We start from the raw sequence: 23,310 nt of genomic DNA, 5'->3' as shown, positions 1-23,310 counted from the left end.
GAGGTATTGTTTGTTTTGTTACATGTATTACTCGGAGCTCTGGTCATTTCCGTATTAGTATCATAGTTTTTTGGCCATCCTCACGAACAATGCCTTTTTGCCTATTCCCTGCCTGTTCTGTTACCGTTTTGGAGTCCCTGTGTATGACCTTCTGCCAGTCCCTGGACCCAGCTACCTGCCTCTTCCTGTGGTCCTTTGCTTATAAACACCTGCTGCGCACTGCGCTTGAAACCAGAACTCTGTCTCCCATCGTATTCATTACACTCAGACTTGCCTGGCTGGCTGCTCGTTCTCTTAGCGGAGCCACACCTTCAGAGGTTGGGGGTGTCTGCCCTAGGATTCACTGCACCGATTCTGGCCACAAACAAACTCCCCAGTCCACACATACAGTGCCTAGTCAAAGTCTACACACTTCTTGCACAGTCATCATATTTTGCTGCCTTCAAATAAAATAAAAATCCTACCGATTTACATAACCCTGTATTGTGGTGGCAGCATCATGTTATGGGTATATGCTTGTCACTGTCAGGATCTGGGGAGTTTGTCAGGATATATATATGGAAGGAACAAAGCTCAGATAAAAAGTTAGAGGAAACCCTGCCTCAGTCTTCTAAATACCTTATTCCAGCGTTTAGTTTTATTTTTCACCGGGTCAATTAAACCGATTTTAAGACACACTAGAATGGCTTTCCAATAGGTATTGAGGGTTCCTGAATGGTCCAGTCTCAGTCCTGACTTAAATCTGATTGAAATTCAGAGATAAAAATGTATTACAGATTTCTTGAGTTATGTTTTTGCAGGTGATTAAGATGTTTGGTGAAGTATTTCTCAAGTGAAAAAATGTGCATGAAAACGAGGCACCTCTCATTGAATGACAACAAACATTTAATTGAAGAATCTCTACTGTTGCCCAATCACTGACAAAGAGGCTTAGACTTACACTACCGAACTTTGGGTTGCCTCCAGAACATTTTGTGTGTGCACAAACCGCTGAAAAAACCCTTATGGAAGACCAAAACGACGACCAAAATGTAATCATAACTGTTTTTGATGGAAAGCATGCGGTGTGTGTGTGTGTGTGTGTGTGTGTGTGTGTGTGTGTGTGTGTGTGTGTGTGTGTGTGTGTGTGTGTGTGTGTGTGTGTGTGTGTGTGTGTGAGTTTGTTTAATGGATGACTCACGAGTCCCAGCAGTGAGTTCCTGTATAACCACCAGAAAATTGGGGTTCTTTGTTTTCAGAAATTACTGTGTTTGTGTGCATGCATGTGTGTGTGATCTTGTGTCTGGTTTGTGAGTATTTGTGTGACTGAAAAACTGAAGAACATTGAAATGGTACCATTGGTCTCTCTGTAAAGTTATGTGCTTCTTCTCACGATAAATCTAGTAGTGATTTCCAGTCATCGCCAACACACACCCACATAAATCCCCCTTCCAATTCACTGAAGGAGCTAATTTATGTGTGCCTATAGGTTAACCCTTTATCTTGTGCAAAATTTGGTCATGGACAAACTGAACATTTGGGAATAGTTGGCCAAGGAAACATTTCTGGTTGGTCTCAAGGAATGTAAAAAAGTTAGGAAGGGAGACATTGAAAATCAAATTGAGAGAAGTAGCAGAAAATATGTTGAATGAGCAACTAATAAGCATGGAGCACCTCACAAGTTTGACGAAATTGTTATATCTTTCAGTCTAATATGGCTATTTACTTACTTTGTAGATCATCAGAAGCAGATTTTTGTAGGTAGTTAACTGTCCTCTCTCCAAGTTTAGCTGGAATTGAGACCGAAAGGATTTGACAGTGATTGGTTGACGAAATGACATTGGCCTTGCTGAATATCAGATCTTAACAACAATTGGATAAGTGTTTAACATTTCCAGTGCCACATCCTTATGATATACTGTATATCTTGTCAGAAGCGCAACGTGACTGCAAACAAAGACAAGATGACGAGATGCTCATGTTTTCGCACCAGCTTAGGTCCAAAATAAGACAGTAAAAATGCATTGGGCTTATTTTGGACAGGTTTTGCCTCTTCCTCTTTGCTGGAATGTCAGACTGAAATATGGAACAAATCAACCTTTTTTTGTTGTTGTTTGAATTTGTTGATCAAATGCAGGACATGTGGTCACCCTAGGTGAGATGGTGCAGTGTGTGAAGGGAGAGATAGCCAAGGACAGGAAGCAGGAAACTAGAATGAACCCCATGGTGACTAATCTGGGATTTATTCTTCATGGCCAAGTGTTTGATTCAATTCTCTCTCTTATCGCTGTCTTCCATTAGAGGCAATATACAGCACTGAACATCATGGGGGTACAGACTGATAATTCAAGACAAATGCAGTAATAGAATGTGAGTTAGTAATCAGGTGTGTTACTGCTGTTTCTTTTGGCTCCCCAGGAAGCTGCTGACACTCCTAATCATGGCTCTGATAGGAAATGACACCTCAGCTCGCCCCGATTATGTCCCCCATTACCTCCTGGCGGGCGACCCTTTCGCCTCCAAGCTGTCCAAGGAGGCCGACATCGTGGCTGCTTTCTACATCTGCATCATAGGTAAGTGTCAATAAAGTACAGGAATGTAGACTGCATAGGGACGTAGACTCATCAATAGACTCACTGATATCCTCATCTTCCTTGAGACATAGCCTAAGCAGTCTTCACCTCAAGGAGAGCCATTCTGATTCGATTATGTTTGCAATCAATTGTGATTCATCAAGGTTTTCCATTGTGTACCAATGTAGGATCTTAATTTGATCACCCTGTTGCAGGACACCTTTCCATTTTAAACTTGTAGTGTATTTGAGGTTTAAAAAGGCTTCGAAAGTTTTACATTTTCCACTTGATTTTCCTTCATGATAATTGTATCAACCGCTACAAAAATGTCCATTCATCGTAATCCACATAATAATTCAAATTTTCCTGCTAAGAGACTGGCTCAAATTAAGATCCTACATCCAGTGCTTGACTTGGGCAGGAGCTCACCAGAGCTGAATACTGCTTAAGCTCCTCTTCCTCCTATAGAATATAGGATAAAATATTCTGGAGGTCCTGCACCTAGATATAAACAGTACCGGCACCCAAAATGAGTACCGGCACCTATTTCAGTCCAAGTCAAGCACTGCCTATGTCTGTAAGACATTGTAGATTCAAAATGTATTTGAAAAGGTTATTTTCTTTTCTAATGTAGAAGATCCTATATTCAGTAGCTTTTCAGCTTTGCTTCAATTGATAGCAATAATCTGGTTGTAATGATTCCACACACTTTTCCATCACTCAATGCACCTTTTCAAAGACAATAGAAAGTTTAATTTATAAACATACACCTCTCCTCCTCTATCAATTTTTGTGTGGACCAAAGGGAGATGTTACGTGGACAACGTGAGGAGTACTGTAGGTGCTGCCTGCGTTACGGAGAAAGTGGATAAAATATACATATATACACTGTATAACCTGCTATTATCAGCTATGTGGCACATTGACATGGAAGGGACTTTAAAAGAATACTCAAGAGGTGGCTGTGTGTCAGCAGTTAACAACAAGCAATTAGAAAGAGATGCCCGTCTCCTTATATACAGACAGACTCCACACTGGAAACCACTGTGGTTTCTCCTCTAAAGGGTACAGTAGTAATTACAGGTTATTTTGTTGGCTAAGTTGTCTAGGTTGGCTAGGTTGCCTTGGAAATCCTCTTCTTCGAAGCCAACTAAAACGATTCAAATGAAATGTTGACAGCAATGTGTCACACAAATGGTGATGTTAATGGTTAGTCTATTAACAGGTTAAATTAATTATAATTTCCTATCACATCAAGAAAGGTTTGAATGTTCATGCTAATTAACACAGTTACAGGACATACTGTACACAAACTGATTTATGACAGCCTCCAGACATGATGACTATGGGCTACTGAGTTGTAAAGGCCACTATTTGGTCTGCCAGACTGTACGGGGCATAGGAGATTCCTGTTAGAGGCTGTTCAGAAGCCAGACTGCAAGGAGCATAGGAGACTCCTGTTAGAGACTGTTCAGAAGCCAGACTGTACGGGGCATAGGAGATTCCTGTGAGAGGCTGTTCAGAAGCCAGACTGCAAGGGGCATAGGAGACTCCTGTTAGAGGCTGTTCAGAAGCCAGACTGCACGGAGCATAGGAGACTCCTGTTAGAGGCTGTTCAGAAGCCAGACTGTACGGGGCATAGGAGACTCCTGTTAGAGGCTGTTCAGAAGCCAGACTGCACGGAGCATTGGAGACTCCTGTTAGAGGCTGTTCAGAAGCCAGACTGCACGGAGCATAGGAGACTCCTGTTAGAGGCTGTTCAGAAGCCAGACTGCACGGAGCATAGGAGACTCCTGTTAGAGGATGTTCAGAAGCCAGACTGCACAGGGCATAGGAGACTCCTGATAGAGGCTGTTCAGAAGCAAGACTGCACGGGGCATATGAGACTCATGTTAGAGGCTGTTCAGAAGCAAGACTGCAAGGGGCATATGAGACTCCTGTTAGAGGCTGTTCAGAAGCCAGACTGCACGGGGCATGGGAGACTCCTGTTAGAGGCTGTTCAGAAGCAAGACTGCACGGGGCATATGAGACTCCTGTTAGAGGCTGTTCAGAAGCCAGACTGCACAGGGCATAGGAGATTCCTGTTAGAGGCTGTTCAGAAGCTCTCTGTTGATACTGTTCTGGCATCCTGATTGGTCAACAGCTCTGATGAGCTTTCATTGTGGGATATCATGCTATATGACCACCAGGTTGTTTGATCCATCCGTCAATCAAGAATGTTCTTCTATCAACCAATGATAATCAACATACATTATTGTGGTACATAACACTTAAATGAAACCTTAGGAATTTGAATGTTATGATATAAAATGTATTCGAAGGATGTGCTTAGATCGATTATCAACAGATTGATTTAGGAGAGGAAGATACTGTAATATGGTGTGATGTTTGCTCAACATCAAAGCTGAATACATCCTACTTTGAAAATGCATTTTAAATGTAGACATTGCTTTAGCTACTGGATGGAAAAATATGAATTCATCTTTTCACTGTTGGGGTTTTCTGCTGCATCCACCTTATTTCTGCATGCTTTTAAAACACGGAAGCCAAATGAAGAAACTACGGAGACAACTTCCTCTGTGCTTGTGCATTATCATAACTCATATGCGCGCTACTAGAAATCCCTGCAATAGCATTATTCTGTTAGCTGATACATCCTGTCAAAATACCAGTAGCGGTGCATGGGTAAAATCACTGGGGAAGCCACGCTAGAAAAAATATCCACGTACACACATATACAACTTTTATTTAACTAAGCAAGTCAGTTGAGAACAAATTCTTATTTTCAATGACGGCCTACCCCGGCCAAACTCTAACCCGGACGACGCTGGTCCACCGCCCTATGGGACACCCAATGACGGCTGGTTTTGATACAGCCTGGAATCAAACCAGGGTCTGTAGTGACGCCACTAGCACTGAGATGTAGTGCCTTAGACCACTGCGCCACTCGGGAGTTGTTTGCTCTATAACCTGTTAGTTCATAGGTCTTGCGACCGTGACATTTGTCCCAAGGCCGAGACAATAAGAAGACACAGTAGCAGAATAAATTCAACCACACCTTCGTTTCATCACAAAACCGGAGATCAACCTCTGTCTTGTGAAGTCTAGAAAGCATATTGCATGTAACATAACGGTTACATGACCTGCAGCATTGTTACGCAAATTCATGTTTATGACATTTTCTGACAACTAAACAACTATTGATTTAGAACCACAATGAGTTACCACAAGTCGCAAAGAGAACAGGAGCTGTCATTTCAACATAATCAATTCACCTATGCTTAGTCTAATACTGTGACAACTAAAACATACAAAAAACGATTTAGTCCAATTAACTTAAGCTAAATATGATGTGGCTGTCCATGGTTCTGATTTATCTGTGTGTGTGTGTGTGTGTGTGTGTTAAATCAAATAATACTGTCACATGCACCTAATACAACAAGTGTAGACATTACCATGAAATGCTTACTTACAAGCCCTTAACTATTCTTCAAATCAAATCAAATCAAATCAAATTTTATTTGTCACATACACATGGTTAGCAGATGTTAATGCGAGTGTAGCGAAATGCTTGTGCTTCTAGTTCCGACAATGCAGTAATAACGAACAAGTAATCTAACTAACAATTCCAAAAAACTACTGTCTTATACACAGTGTAAGGGGATAAAGAATATGTACATAAGGATATATGAATGAGTGAAGGTACAGAGCAGCATAGGCAAGATACAGTAGATGATATCGAGTACAGTATAACATATGAGATGAGTATGTAAACAAAGTGGCATAGTTAAAGTGACTAGTGATACATGTATTACATAAGGATGCAGTCGATGATATAGAGTACAGTATATACGTATGCATATGAGATGAATAATGTAGGGTAAGTAACATTATATAAGGTAGCATTGTTTAAAGTGGCTAGTGATATATTTACATCATTTCCCATCAATTCCCATTATTAAAGTGGCTGGAGTTGAGTCAGTGTCATTGACAGTGTGTTGGCAGCAGCCACTCAATGTTAGTGGTGGCTGTTTAACAGTCTGATGGCCTTGAGATAGAAGCTGTTTTTCAGTCTCTCGGTCCCAGCTTTGATGCACCTGTACTGACCTCGCCTTCTGGATGACAGCGGGGTGAACAGGCAGTGGCTCGGGTGGTTGATGTCCTTGATGATCTTTATGGCCTTCCTGTAGCATCTTGTGGTGTAGGTGTCCTGGAGGGCAGGTAGTTTGCCCCCGGTGATGCGTTGTGCAGACCTCACTACCCTCTGGAGAGCCTTACGGTTGAGGGCGGTGCAGTTGCCATACCAGGCGGTGATACAGCCCGCCAGGATGCTCTCGATTGTGCATCTGTAGAAGTTTGTGAGTGCTTTTGGTGACAAGCCGAATTTCTTCAGCCTCCTGAGGTTGAAGAGGCGCTGCTGCGCTGTAGTCAATGAACAGCATTCTCACATTGGTGTTCCTTTTGTGCAGGTGAGAAAGGGCAGTGTGGAGTGCGATTGAGATTGCGTCATCTGTGGATCTGTTGGGGCGGTATGCGAATCGGAGGGGGTCTAGGGTGTCCGGGAGGATGCTGTTGATGTAAGCCATGACCAGCCTTTCAAAGCACTTCATGGCTACCGACGTGAGTGCCATGGGACGGTAATCATTTAGGCAGGTTACCTTAGCTTCCTTGGGCACAGGGACTATTGTGGTCTGCTTGAAACATGTAGGTATTACAGACTTGGTCAGGGAGAGGTTGAAAATGTCAGTGAAGACACTTGACAGTTGGTACGTGCATACTTTGTGTACATGTCCTGGTAATCCGTCTGGGCCAGCGGCTTTGTGAATGTTGACCTGTTTAAAGGTTTTGTTCACATCGGCTACCGAGAGTGTTATCACACAGTCATCCAGAACAGCTGGTGCTCTCGTGCATGCTTCAGTGTTGCTTGCCTTGAAGCGAGCATAAAAAGCATTTAGCTCGTCTGATAGGCTCGCGTCACTGGGCAGCTCGCATCTGGGTTTCCCTTTGTAGTCCGTAATAGTTTTCAAGCCATATCACATCTGACGATCGTCAGAGCCGGTGTAGTAGGATTCAATCTTAATCCTGTATTGACGCTTTGCTTGTTTGATGGTTCGTCTGAGGGCATAGCGGGATTTCTTATAAGCGCCCAGATTAGTCTCCCACTCTTTGAAAGCGGCAGCTCTAGCCTTTAACTCGATGCGGATGTTGCCTGTAATCCATGGCTTCTGGTTGGGATATGTATGTACAGTCACTGTGGGGACGACGTAGTCGATGCACTTATTGATGAAGCCAATGACTGAGGTGGTGTACTCAATGCCATTGGATGAATATTCTTATCTGTGCTAGAAAAACAGTCCTATGGTGTAGCATCCGCGTCATCTGACCTCTTCCGTATTGAGCGAGTCACTGGTACTTCCTGCTTTAGTTTTTGCTTGTAAACAGGAATCAGGAGGATAGAATTATGGTCAGATTTGCCAAATGGAGGGCGGGGGAGAGCTTTGAATACATCTCTGTGTGTGGAGTAAAGATGGTCTATGATTTTACCTTGAGAGTTCTTTAATGTTAGACATCGCGCACCAGCTATTATTGACAAATAGACACACACCCCCACCCCTCGTCTTACCAGAGGTAGCATCTCTGTTCTGCCAGTGCATGGAAAATCCCCCTAGCTCTATATTGTCCGTATCGTTGTTCAGGAACGACTCGGTGAAACATAAGATATTACAGTTTTTAATGACCCGTTGGTAGGATAATCTTAATCGTAGGTCATCAATTTTATTTTCCAATGATTGCACGTTAGCAAGAAGAACGGATGGCAGTTGGAGTTTACTCGCTCGCCTACGGATTCTCAGAAGGCTGCCCGATCTGCGGCCCCTTTTCCTGAGTATTTTCTTCACGCAAAAGGCAGGGATCTGGGCCTGTTCCAGTGAAAGCAGGATATCCTTCTCGTCGGACTCGTTAAAGGAAAAAGGTTTCTTCCAGTCCGTGGTGAGTAATCGCTTTTCTGATGTCCAGAAGTTATTTTTGGTCATAAGAGATGGTAGCAGAAACATTATGTACACTAAGTTTAAAAAATAGTTACACAAAAAGCAAAAAATATAACAAAATAGCACAATTGGTTGGGAGAATGTAAAACGTCAGCCATGTTCTTCGGCGCCATCTTGTGTGTCAGCGCAGCTTTGGCAGTGCACATAATGTAGACTAGGCCTACCTATGATTTCCTTATCTGATAACTTTTTTTCCTTAAGCTGTGTGAATTGACTGGATCTAGAGCGCAGTCTAGAGTAAAGCAAAGATCTGCCATTTCATCATCTGTTAACTTTGTTTTCTTTGCACTTTGACAGGTAAATATTTAGTCTATAGCCCCAGTGGTGGAAAAAGTACTCAGATGTTATATTTAAGTAAAAGTAAAGATACCTAATAATAGGTAATAGAAAATTACTCAAGTAAAAGTGAAAGTCACACAGTAAAATACTACTTTCGTAAAAGTCTAAAAGTATCTGGTTTTAAATGTTCTTAAGTACAGTGGTGGAAAAGGTACTCAATTGTCATACTTGAGTAAAAGTAAAAAGTAAAAGTAAATTCTACACATCAAAGTCCTTATATTACGCAAACCAGACAGCAAGATTTTATTTTTTGTGCAGACAGCAAGGGGCACACTCACTTGTGTTTAGTGAGTCCGAGGATGACAACGTATTATATTGATAAGTGCGTGAATTGGACCATATTCGAAATGTAAAGAATACTTTTGGGTGTCAGTGAAAAGGTATGGGAGTAAAAAGTACATCTTTTCTTTAGGAATGTAGTGGAGTAAATTAAAAGTTGTAAAAAAATGTGAATAGTAAAGTAAAGTACAGATTTAAGTAGTACTTCAAAGTATATTTCTTGGCTACTTTACACCTCTGTATAGCCCTAATATTTAGCTTCTTACGTTGGCTAAACATCATTAGTCTCTCTCTTCCAGCAGTTCCTGTGCACAATAGCCTAAAGGCTGCGCAAGTCTCTCAGCATTAGGCCTCTTCTCTTGAAATCCCAGGTAAAGCTTTAGGCTGCGAAAGCTATAGGACATTTATTTTGATCATATTTCTATACTAGGCCTAACAGCCCTGGGGAAAGAAGCAGGCTTAAAACAGGCATTCAGCATAGGCCATATTATCTGTCTGGGAATGTTGAGGAGAGAAATTGCATTGGTGTGATCACTTTTGGCCGATTATGATAACATTGTTGCACGGATGCATTGTAAATAGTTGAACAGGGCAGACAGAGAGATGAGCACAGTGAAAAATAAGACCCATAGGAATTGACAACCATTTGAAAAATGGAAATCACTTGCAAACCACATGAGCAACGAGGCAATGACATGCTGTAAAATATCTGCAGGCTAAACAGGGTTTGTTGTTGAATTGCAACATTTAAATATGAGTTAATATATTATTTTTCATTATGTCTACATGAACATTTATGTATTATTTGCAGTTGTCACTGTGACAATGACACCCTGAAATCACTGAATGGTCTTGTGTTACCACCATATTAATAGGCAGCATGCAGTAGGATGCAATGATCAGTTGATTGACAGGTGTAGGACTGTAGAATGATACACTTTCCTCTAGTGTGGACGCTCACCATCGTTTTACAGTTATAGTTTTTTAAAATCGTTATAGTATAGTTATTGGCTTGGTGGAAGGCCCTTAATGCTGACACAACCATAGAGAATGATAGAGGCCTCGAGTGGCCAATTGGCAACGCCATTGAGGGCTTCCACCATGTTTCCACCATTTTAAAGTAGTCATAGTAGTCAACTGTGTAGAGATTCCTTAGGGTTGTAGCCTCGATGGTGCTGTCCATGCTGTCAATGATGCTATAATAGCAAAGATCTAAAGATGAGTCCTCTATCTATCTCTTTGTATCACAACAGAACTACTAGAAGGTAACGTTAGCTAACTTGAATGAAATAAATGTAAAATTACACTTATACTTGTTTACTTGAATTTTTGACTCTATAAATGGACTCCTTCAAATAGTTTACACCAGCAAGTTTGCCATCGGCGCGCTGAAGTACGGAAGTAAAGCGGAAGTCGAATCCATTACTTGTGTTATTTGGCTGTGCCCGTAGCAACGTTCGAAAATTAGGTCGATTTGTATCCATGAATCAAATTGATTGAATAGATACAGGAATCAATAGATGAATTTATGCATAGATACAGTTATGCAATCTTTGTCTCTTTAATATGCTCACCGTCATATTCAACATCACTTGCAGTCAGTAGGGAAACAGGGTTTTCTTTTCCTGGATGTCAGATTACTTATTTCTTTACTTCAGGCTGCACACCTGTCACAAATATTTTCTTGCCACAACAACTGCCTTGCGTGTGTTCACAGAAATGTTCATACCGACTAATTTTTTGTTTATACTTTGCTGAGCCATTTGCAAACTCTACAATGCCCTGTATAACTGCTGCCCTGACCTAATGAACCGACGGAAGGTGAAGATGCTTCATGCCGGGGTCTCATGCATTTTGATGCGGCTTTTCAGTGAGAACGGCATTTGGGGCTTATCCCTCTGAGCTCCTGAGTCCCATGAATCTCATGTCTCTCTCCCACTCCCTCCCTCCATCTCTCACTCCCTAACACCCATAAGTTCTACACCTGTCTACTCCATTACTTGCTCCGAGGGACTGTACCATCCCCATCCCTGGTCTGCACTCTCTTTACAGCTGTGTTGGTTGACTTTGACTATGCTAATGATGCTAGCTAATAAGCCCAGTTGTACAAGAACATACTATAAACACCTCAGTCTCTCCCGCTAGAAACAGTACTACCACTAGCAATGCCATAAATTACCCCAAACGATTGACTGATTTTAATGTGTGTTAGGCATCTCTATGGAATAGGAGATCATAAGAAAATAGGACTAATCCTCTTACTGTGTATTTGTTCTGAATGGCGCATCTGTTGGATATTTGGATACTGTGGAGTCTGCCTATTCAACGACCACACTCTATAGGTTAACAAAGGCATTTAGGATTAACTTGATCGATTCGCGTATCTTTGGTGTGGTTTTCAGCATATAAACTCAGCAACAAAAGAAACGTCCTCTCAATGTCAAATGCGTTTATTTTCAGCAAACTTAACGTGTAAATATTTGTATGAACATAACAAGATTCAACAACTGAGACATAAACTGAACAAGGTCCACAGACATGTGACGAACAGAAATTTTATAATGTGTCCCTGAACAAAGGGGGGGAGGGTCAAAATCAAAAGTAGCAGTCAGTATCTGGTGTGGCCACCAGCAGCATTAAGTACTGCAGTGCATCTCCTCCTCATGGACTGCACCAGATTTGCCAGTTCTTGCAGTGAGATGTTACCCCACTCTTCCACCAAGGCACCTGCAAGTTACCGGACATTTCTGGGGGGAATGGCCCTAGCCCTCACCCTCCGATCCAACAGGTCCCAGACGTGCTCAATGGGATTGAGATCTGGGCTCATCGCTGGCTATGGCAGAACACTGACATTCCTGTCTTGCAGGAAATCATGCACAGAACGAGCAGTATGGCTGGTGGTATTATCATGCTGGAGGGATGAGCCTGCAGGAAGGGTACCACATGAGGGAGAAGGATGTCTTCCCTGTAACGCACCGCATTGAGATTGCCTGCAGTGACAACAAGCTCAGTCCGATGATGTGACACACCGCCCCAGACCATGACGGACCCTCTACCTCCAAATCGATCCCGCACCAGAGTACAGGCATCGGTGTAACACTCATTCCTTCGACGATAAACGCGAATTTGACCATCACCCCGGGTGAGACAAAACCTCGACTCGTCAGTGAAGAGCACTTTTTGCCAGTCCTGTCTGGTCCAGCGACAGTGCGTTTGTGCCCATAGGCGACATTGTTGCCGGTGATGTCTGGTGAGGACAGGCCTACAAGCCCTCAGTCCAGCCTCTCTCAGCCTATTGCGGACAGTCTGGGAACTGATGGAGGGATTGTGCGTTCCTGGTGTAACTCAGGCAGTTGTTGTTGCCATCCTGTACCTGTCCCGCAGGTGTGATGTTCGGATGTACCGATCCTGTGCAGGTGTTGTTACACGTGGTCTGCCACTGCGAGGACGATCAGCTGTCCTGTCTCCCTGTAGCGCTGTCTTAGGCATCTCACAGTACGGACATTGCAATTTATTGCCCTGGCTACATCTGCAGTCCTCAGGCCTCCTTGCAGCATGCCTAAGGCATGTTCACACAGATGAACAGGGACCCTGGGCATCTTTCTTTTGGTGTTTTTTAAAGTCAGTAGAAAGGCTTCTTTAGTATCCTAAGTTTTCATAACTGTAACCTCAATTGCCTACCTTCTGTAAGCTATTAGTGTTCCACAGGTGCATGTTCATTGATTGTTTATGGTTCATTGAACAAGCTTGGGAAACAGTGTTTAAACCCTTTACAATGAAGATCTGTGAAGTTATTTGGATTTTTACAAATTATCTTTGAAAGACAGGATCCTGAAAAAGGGACTTTTCTTTTTTGCTGAGTTTATAAACAATGCTTTCATGGGTTCGGTTTAGCTGGAATCTGTTGTTTTCACAACTTCAAATTCTGCTTTAATTCCCCCATTGAGATCCCAAATGTGTGTTTCTGTTGATATGGTAATACTCCATGTTGGTTTATTTTACTGTAAGACTATACAAACACAGTCCATAGGAACATGACAAACACCTGAATCAATAAGAATGTATTACTAAGGTAGGATGATAGGCCCAGTGCTCACCATAGCATGGATGTAAGGTAGGATGGTAGGCCCCCTGCTCACCATGGCATGGATGTAAGGTAGAATGGTAGGCCCCCTGCTCACCATGGCATGGATGTAAGGTAGAATTGTAGGCCCCCTGCTCACCATAGCATGGATGTAAGGTAGGATGGTAGGCCCCCTGCTCACCATGGCATGGATGTAAGGTAGGATGGTAGGCCCCCTGCTCACCATGGCATGGATGTAAGGTAGGATGGTAGGCCCCCTGCTCACCATGGCATGGATGTAAGGTAGAATGGTAGGCCCCCTGCTCACCATGGCATGGATGTAAGGTAGAATGGTAGGCCCCCTGCTCACCATGGCATGGATGTAAGGTAGAATGGTAGGCCCCCTGCTCACCATGGCATGGATGTAAGGTAGGATGGTAGGCCCCCTGCTCACCATGGCATGGATGTAAGGTAGAATGGTAGGCCCCCTGCTCACCATGGCATGGATGTAAGGTAGAATGGTAGGCCCCCTGCTCACCATGGCATGGATGTAAGGTAGAATGGTAGGCCACCTGCTCACCATGGCATGGATGTAAGGTAGGATGGCAGGCCCCCTGCTCACCATGGCATGGATGTATGGCAGGATGGTAGGCCCCCTAAGGTCTCTGACCCGAAATTGGCACACAATGAACAACAGGCAGAGGTAACTTCCACATTGAGGCCCCTTGCTAACCTCCACAGATGTGTGTACTTAGGTGTACTGAGCAGAGTCTGGAAGGTGGTGATGGGAAAAGAGACAGAGGCAGGCAGCAGTGAACAGGGGCATCCAATTCATGCTAAAGTGTCTAACAGAGAGACAGGAGATGCTTTGACATTAAAGTGATGAGTTGCTGTGTACAAGGACATTCAGGATATAAATTACATACAACTTCAGGTCTGCTTGGCATTTCTTGGTGACCTCACAGTCCCACCAAACAGGTTCAGGTCATTCAGACCATTCCTTTGTTTGCTAAAGGTTCTCCAAATGGTATTGTGTGAAGTTGTATTGGTTCTTCATTTTATTTTTATTTTATTTTTTACATTTAACCTTTATTTAACTGGGCAAGTCAGTTAAGAACAAATTCTTATTTACAATGACGGCGTACCAAAAGGCAAGAGGTCTTATAGGACAAAACACGACAAGAGAGACAATACAACACTACATAAAGAGAGACCTAAGACAACAACATGGCAAGGCAGCAACACATGACAACACATCATGGTAGCAACACAACATGACAACATAGTAACAACATAGTAGCAACATAACATGACAACAACATAGTAGCAACACAACATGACAACAACATAGTTGCAACATAGCATGGTAGCAGCACAAAACATGGTACAAACATTATTGGGCACAGACAACAGCACAAAAGGCAAGAAGGTAGAGACAACAATACATCATGCAAAGTAGCCACACCTGTCAGTAATAGTGTCCATGATTGAGTCTTTGAATGAAGAGATTGAGATAAAACTGTCCAGTTTGAGTGTTTGTTGTAGCTCGTTTCAGTCACTAACTGCAGCAAACTGAAAAGAGGAACATCCCAGGGATGTGTGTGCTTTGGGGACCTTGAACAGAATGTGACTAGCAGAACGGGTATTGTATGTGGAGTATGAGGGCTGCAGTAGATATCTCAGATAGGGGGGAGTGAGGCCTAAGCGGGTTTTTATAAATAAGCGTCAACCAGTGGGTCTTGCGACGGGTATACAGAGATGACCAGTTTACAGAGGAGTATAGAGTTCAGTGATGTGACCTCTAAGGAGCATTGGTGGCAAATCTGATGGCCGAACGGTAAAGAAGACCTAGCCGCTCGAGAGCACTCTTACCTGCCGATCTATAAATTATGTCTCCATAATCTATCATGTAGAGGTCGATCGATTATGATTTTTCACCGCCGATACCGATTATTGGAGGACCAAAAAAAAGCCGATCCCGATTAATCGGCCGATTTGTTTGATTTATTTTTATTAATGACAATTACAACAATACTGAATGAACACTTATTTTAACTTAATATAATACATCAATAAAAATCTATTTAGCCTCAAATAAATAATGAAACATGTTCAATTTAGTTTAAATAATGCAAAAACAAAGTGTTGGAGAAGAAAGTAAAAGTGCAATATGTGCCATGTAAAAAAAGCTAACATTTAAGTTCCTTGCTCAGAACATGAGAACATATGAAAGATGGTGGTTCCTTTTAACATGAGACTTCAATATAGGTTTAAGGTTGTAGTTAATATAGTATTTATAGGACAATTTCTCACTATACCATATGTATTTCATATACATTTGACTATTGGATGTTCTTATAGGCACTTTAGTATTGCCAGTGTAACAGTATAGCTTCCGTCCCTCTCCTCGCTCCTACCTGGGCTCGAACCAGGAACACATCGACAACAGCCACCCTCGAAGCAGCGTTACCCATGCAGAGCAAGGTGAACAACAACTCCAAGTCTCAGAGCGAGTGACGTTTGAAACGCTATTAGTGCGCACCCCGCTAACTAGCTAGCCATTTCACATCGGTTACACCAGCCTAATCTCGGGAGTTGATAGGCTTTAAGTCATAAACAGCGCAATGCCTGAAGCACAGCGAAGAGCTGCTGGCAAATACACGAAAGTGCTGTTTGAATGAATGCTTACAAGCCTGCTGCTGCCTCAACCGCTCAGTCAGACTGCTCTATCAAATTTTAAATCATAGACTTAATTATAACATAATAACACACAGCAATACGAGCCTTTGGTCATTAATATGGTCGATTCCAGAAACTATCATTTTGAAAACAAAACGTTTATTATTATCCCATATGCCCTGACTCTGCGTGCAATGAACGCAAGAGAAGTGACACAATTTCACCTGGTTAATATTGCCTGCTAACCTGGATCTTTTTTGCTAAATATGCAGGTTTAAAAATATATACTTCTGTGTATTGATTTTAAGAAAGGCATTGGTGTTTATGGTTAGGTATACGTTGGAGCAACGACAGTCCTTTTTCGCGAATACGCACTGCATCGATTATATGCAATGCAGGACACGCTAGATAAACTAGTAATATCATCAACCATGTGTAGTTTATGTGATTATGATTGATTGTTTTTTATAAGATAAGTTTAATGCTAGCTAGCAACTTACCGTGGCTTCTTACTGCATTCGCGTAACAGGCAGGCTCCTCGTGGAGTGTAATGTAAGGCAGGTGGTTAGAGCGTTGGACTAGTTAACCGTAAGGTTGCCAGATTGTATCCCCCAAGCTGACAAGGTAAAAATCTGTCATTCTGCCCCTGAACGAGGCAGTTAACCCACCGTTCCCAGGCCGTCATTGAAAATAAGAATGTGTTCTTAACTGACTTGCCTAGTTAAATAAAGGTGTATATAAAAAATAAATAAATAAAAGAAATCGGCCAAATTGGTGTCCCAAAATACCGATTTCCAAATCGTCCCTAATTAAATGGCCATTCCGATTAATCGGTCGACCTCTACTATCATGGGTAGGTTAGTAAATCTGAATCAGGGTTAATTTGGCAGCTGGGGTGAAAGAAGAGAGATTACGATAGAGGTAACCAAGTCGAGATATAACTTCAGCCTGCAGCTTTGATATGTGCTGAGAGAAGGACAGTGTACTGTTCTCTTGCATGTTTCTTTGCCTGTTTTCTTTACTTTTCTGCTTTGGTATAAATTAATCACAAAAGTCAAACATCTCGTGGTCACATTGATATTGCACAAACAAATGTGTGCAGCCGTTCTAACATTTTCCATTTAACCCTTAAGCTAGACACAGAGTTAAATTAAATAGATCAAATGTGGTTACTCCCTGATGTTCTGTCCATATCCTGTGCCCTCGATAACTGAAAAAATAAACTGTGTAACCCATTTGTTTAGTTTTTCTCTAATCTGTTTATCATATGATAGAATTGGAATGCAATAGATAATTCATTTTTCCCCTCCTAAATTTCTCTCAATAACTTGCTTTGTGTGTAAAACCAGGGTCATTCAGCTGATGAAGTCCAGAGTGAATGGAAAATCTCACCAGAGAATGAGCACTAGAGAGCCTTCACTTTATAGCAGGGTTTCCCATCCCCCCCCCCCCCCCCCCCAGGCGCACGTGGTTTTTGCCCTAATAACCAGCTCATCGTCAAGCTGTGATTATTTGAATCAGCTGTGTAGTGCTAGGGCAAAAACAAAACATGCACCCAGGGGAGTTTGGGGAACCCTGCTTTACAGTGTATACGCTCATATCACATATCATAGAATAGAGCAGAGGATCGTGTCTGTCTACCCAAACATGACGTGTCTCTTTGTCTTCTATTCATGGATGTTTCAATGGACTTGTACACACAACAGTAGATCATGGTTTACAATCCGTGGGATCTATTTTATACAATGAGATAAACAGTTGTTAGTGCTACAGGTACATAACAACATTCACATAAGTATTCAGACCCTTTGCTATGAGACTCAAAATTGAGCTCCGGTGCATCCTGCTTCCATTGATCATCCTTGAGATGTTTCTACAACTTCATTGGAGTCCACTTGTGGTAAATTCAATTGATTGGACATGATTTGGAAAGGCACACGCCTGGTCTATATAAGGTCCCACAGTTGACAGTGCATGTCAAAGCAAAAACCAAGCCATGAGATTGAAGGAATATCTGCAGCATTGAATGTTCCCAAGAACACAGTGGCCTCCATCATTCTTAAATGGATGAAGTTTGGAACCACCAAGACTCTTTTTAGAGCTGGCCGCCTTGTCAAATTGAGCAATCAGGGGAGAAGGGCCTTGGTCAGGGAGGTGACTAAGAACCCAATGGTCACTCTGGCAGAGCTCTAGAGTTCCTCTGTGGAGATGGGAGAACTTTCCAGAAGGACAACCATCTCTGCAGCACTCTACCAATCAGGCCTTTATGGTAGAGTGACCAGACGGAAGCCACTCCTCAGTAAAAGGCACATGACAGCCTGCTTGGAGGTTGCCAAAAAGGCACCCAAAGGACTCTCAGACCATGAGAAACACGATTCTCTGGTCTGATGAAACCAAGATTAAACTCTTTGGCCTGAATGCCAATCGTTACGTCTGGAGAAAACCAGGCACTGCTTATCACCTGACCAATACCATCCCTAATGTGGAGTATTGTTTTGGAAGCATCATGCTGTGGGATGTTTTTCAGCGGCAGGGACTGGGAGACTAGTCAGGATCGAGGGAAAGATGAACAGAGCAAAGTACAGAGAGATCCTTGGTGAAAATGTGTTCCAGAGCACTTAGGACCTCAGACTGGGGCGAAGCTTCACCTTTCAACAGGACAACGACCCGAAGCACACAGCCAAGACAAAGCAGGAGTGGCTTCGGGACAAGTCTCTGAATGTCCTTGAGTGGCCCAGCCAGAGCCCAGACTTGAACCCGATCAAACATCACTGGAGAGACTTGAAAATAGCTGTGCAGCGACGCTCCCCACCCAACCTGACAGCGCTTGACAGGATCTGCAGAGAAGAATGGGAGAAACTCCCCAAATACAGGTGTGCCAAGCTTGTAGCGTCGTACCCCAAAAGACTTGCGTCTGTAATTGCTGCCACTGGTTCAAGCCCAGTAAGGGGACAAGGACGTAGAGGAAGCAAAACTGTTAGCAGCACACTGACGTCAGTATTGACAGATAAATACATGTTTGTGAATAACAATGAACTATTGATGAGTATCAATGGAAAGCCTATTAAGGTTGCATGTGCAGACTTCCGGCAATGGCGAAGCTCCTACAAGAGCCTAACCTAGCGTCCTCGAACTTTAGAAAACCTTTAAGGCATTTTGACACAGTTTACCTGTTCATTTATAGTGAGTTGGAAGTTAAAATATCTATTTTTGCAAAGCCACAGAAGAGGCATGGAAAAGTGCCCCCCTCTTACAGCCCTTTTCGGCCTCGACGGATGCTAGCTCGGAAGAAGCACCAGCATGGTTCAGAATGGAGATGGATAAGAGTATAACAAAAATCCAAGAGACACTTTCTGAACGCCTCATCATGATTGATGTGCTGGTCGATAAACTCCACGAAGACCAGAAAGTCACAAAGGTGAGTCACAAAGGTGAAAGTCACCTGGCTCCCATCCTGGACATCTGCGAGGACGTGGACCAGAAGTACAAGAAGTTAGGATACACCATTTCTAAACTCAAGGAGAAATTTGATTATTACAAAAATGTACAAAAGCGCTCAAATTTGAGGCTGTGGAGGGAAGAGACACCATCTCTTTTCTACAGGAATTAATTCCCCAAATTCTGGATTTACCCTCTTCCGCGTACCCACTGGAAATCGAGAGGGCCCATCGCACGCTACGGAGGCGGCTGCCTGGCCAGGTTGCACCCAGGGCATTTTTCAATACATTTCTACGGTACCAGGGCGATGTCCGCATCCTCTCTGCTGTCCGAGCAAAGGGAGAGCTCAAGTACGGAGATGCCAGAATCATGATATTTCCTGATATTTCTCCCACACTACACAAGAGGAGGATGGCTTTCTCCCCACTGAAGAGGCTTCTGCGGCAGGCTGGCTTGGCATATGGCCTGCGCTACCCGGGGACTTTGTGGATCGAAACCAAGAATGATGAGTGCACATTTGACGCTGTGAAGACAGCTGAAACATACATGAGGAAAGAACTCCCTGACTTGTTCACTCCTACTACATCATGAGGAACTGTCTTTTGAACTTGGATTCAGTGTTGTTATCTACCCTTACCACCTGGGGGTGACCCGTCACTAGTGAAACATGAGGATACCATGAAATTACTTATGTGATCGACTGGCTGGCAGGGTTGGCTGGCTAGATGGCTAGCTTGATAATGACTGGCGAGGTAACGTTGGATCATAGCTAATGTTGGCTGCGCTATTAAGCCAGCTCGTTAAGTTTACAAGGGTGTGACTATAGCTATAGCCACACTGTGCCAGATTGTTACATTTTTTCTGTATACTTTTATTTTACGCATAGAGGTCCAGTCAGGTTTGGTTAAATAGCTATGTGGCTTTTGACTGGGTTTCAAGCCTAACTATGTTGTTTATATTACTTCAGGAAATTTTAGCTACTATTGTTTGCTAGTTTGTTTATTGCTAGAGATGTATGCTAGCGTTAGTGATACTGAGGCAGGGATAAGCTGCACACCAGCTGGCACTAATATGTGACTGACCGCCTAATTGCCAGCTAGATGATAGCTTTAACATTGTGTATGTGTATGTATGTACAGTACCAGTCAAAGGTTTGGACACACCTACTCATTCAAGGGTTTTTCTTTATTGTTTACTATTTTCTACATTGTACAAGAATAGTGAAATAAATAATAAATAAAATAACACATATGGAATTTTGTAGTAACCAAGTGTTAAAAACATTTAAATATATTTTAGATTTTAGATTCTTTAAAGTAGCCACCCTTTGCCTTGATGACAGCTTTGCACACTATTGCTATTCTCTCAACCAGCTTCACCTGGAATTATTTTCCAATTGTCTTGAAGGAGTTCCCACATATGCTGAGCACTTGTTGGCTGATTTTCCTTCACTGTGCGGTCTGACTCATCCAAACTATCTCAATTGGGTTGAGGTCGGGTGATTGTGGAGGCCACGTCATCTAATGCAGCACTCCATCTCTCTCCTTCTTTGTCAAATAGCCCTTACACAGCCTGGAGGTGTGTTTTGGGTCATTGTCCTGTTGAAAAACAAATGATAGTCCCACTAAGCGCAAACCAGATAGGATGGCGTAACACTGCAGAATGCTGTGGTAGCAATGCTGGTTAAGTATGCCTTAAATTCTAAATAAATCACTGACAGTGTCACCAGCAAAGCACCCCCACACCATGACACCTCCTACTCCATGCTTCTCGGTGGGAACCACACATGCAGACATCATCCATTCACCTACTCTTCGTCTCACAAAGTCACGGCGGTTGTAACCAAAAATCTCAAATTTGGACTCATCAGACTAAAGGACAGATTTCCGCCGGTCTAATGTCCATTGCTCGTGTTTCGTGGCCCAAGCAAGTCTCTTATTCTTAATGTGGTCCTTTAGTAGTGGTTTCTTTGCAGCAATTTGACCATGAAGGCCTGATTCACGCAGTCTTCTCTGAACAGTTGATGTTGAGATGGGTCTGTTTCTTGAACTCACTTGAACTCCGTGAAGTGTTTATTTGGGCTGCAATTTCTGAGGTGCTGTTAATTGCTGATTTCTAAGACTGGTATCTTTAATGAACTTATCCTCTGCAGCAGCTCTGGGTCTTCCTTAACTGTGGCGGTCCTCATGACAGCCAGTTTCAGCTTGATAGTTTTTGCAACTGCACTTGAAGAAACTTTAAAAGTTCTTGAAATTTTCCACATTGATTGACCTTCATGTCCAAGTAATGATGGACTGTCATTTCTCTTTGCTTATTTGAGCTGTTCTTGCCAAAATGTGGACTCAGAATGATGGTGATTGTTTAACTAATTATCTCTATTTCATATTTGAAGGATGATAGTTCTCATCTGGTAAAGGTTTTCATTTATTCATCGTAGCTTGATAACTTTTTTCCTGTGGTGTTTGGGTGCGTTTGTGGTCAACACTTTTGTCACCTTGCGGCACAGATTTCAGGGTGCCTTGGGGAATGACGATTCGTTGACATTTGGGTGTGCGGGTAGGTGTTGCTAATGACCATGAATGAATCCTCTGGGGTTTCTTCCGTTTTTTTGTTGTTGTTGACATGGTCATGTGGAGCTAAATAATCCCGTCATTATTGTTGATGACGTTTTCTGCTTTGATTGAAATTGTATTTTGTGACTCGACTGACACCATTTTCATATTACAGTGAACAGTCAATGCACTTTTATGTGCTAACTTGTACATATAATTTAGAATTTACCTAATTCGGGCGATGCTATGCATAGCAGATACATCTAGCTTAAAGACTAGTGTCTAGGGGTATGGGTTTTTAACTCCCTCAGTTGGGGAGGGGGATGGGTGGGTTTGTGGTAGGGTCAGGGTATTAGCCCACAAGATGTTGACTATATTATACTTTCATTTTGTACAATTTGTACATGCTCAACACAATTTTATTTGCATCTCTTTCCCTATTTCTTATATTCCCTATTTCTTACATTTATGATAACTAACATTAGGGGTACTAAATGCCCAGTCAAGCGCAAACGCATTCTGAATTATCTAAAGCAACATAAGGTTGATATAGCTCTTCTTCTGGAGACACGCCTGACTGACTGAGCATGATAAACTGAAAAGAGAGTGGGTGGGTCAAATGTACTATTCATCTTTCATGTCTCGGGCAAGAGGGTTGGCCATTCTCATTAATAAGCAATGCCTCTTTCAGCTTCAATCTAAGATTAAAGACAAAGGAGGTAGGTTTGTGATCATTCAGGGTTTTATTAATACTGAGACCATTACCATTGTGAATGTGTATGGGCCTTGTAAAACGGGGGTGGGCACACTTTTGCATATGTTTTTGTCCTGCCCTGAACTAGGCAATTATTGGGAAGAATTATTCAGATCTTATCACAGGTCACTAATGTGACTGTACCACTAGATCCTTCCCTTATTCTTCTTGGAGATGACTGTTCTACCAGTTAATATTGGTAGCAAAACCAGATTAATTAAATTGGCAGTCATTGCAGTCAATACATGCACAGTGTTTCTATGGAAGAGTGACACTCTGCCAAGCAAGCATATCAAATCAAATCAATATTTTATATTTTATTTGTCACATGCGCCGAATACAACAGGTGTAGAGCTTAAAGTGAAATGTTTACTTGCAAGCCCTTAACCAACACTGCTGTTTTAAGAAAAATATGTGTAAAGTAAAACAATTAATTTAACAAATAAATAAGAGCAGCAGTAAAATAGAGTCAATACAGAGTCAATGTGCGGGGGCACCAGTTAGTCAAGGTAATAGAGGTAATATTACTCATCGTTGTCGGTGAATAGGCCTACCACTGTTGTGTCATCAGCAAACTTAATGTTGGTGTTGGAGTCATGCTTGGCCA

The 23,310-nt window shown here is 42.5% G+C and overlaps 1 protein-coding gene across 1 annotated transcript in view; it reads left to right on the top strand.

Annotated features, from left to right (window-relative positions):
- The first annotated feature begins 2,403 nt into the window (after positions 1–2,403).
- The window catches only part of LOC109866209 (opsin-5-like), a 31,119-nt gene continuing 10,212 nt past the window's right edge, over positions 2,404–23,310 (top strand). Inside the window, exon 1 of the mRNA XM_020454762.2 lies at positions 2,404–2,552. Within this exon, the coding sequence (XP_020310351.1) occupies positions 2,420–2,552 (133 nt within the window). The 5' untranslated portion in view covers positions 2,404–2,419. The remainder of the gene's footprint in view (positions 2,553–23,310) is intronic.

Source organism: Oncorhynchus kisutch, linkage group LG21 (genome assembly GCF_002021735.2).
Source record: "Oncorhynchus kisutch isolate 150728-3 linkage group LG21, Okis_V2, whole genome shotgun sequence".
Classification (NCBI taxonomy): domain Eukaryota; kingdom Metazoa; phylum Chordata; class Actinopteri; order Salmoniformes; family Salmonidae; genus Oncorhynchus; species Oncorhynchus kisutch.
The sequence above is the reverse complement of the archived record's forward strand: the minus strand, read 5'-3'. Positions and strand labels throughout refer to the sequence as shown.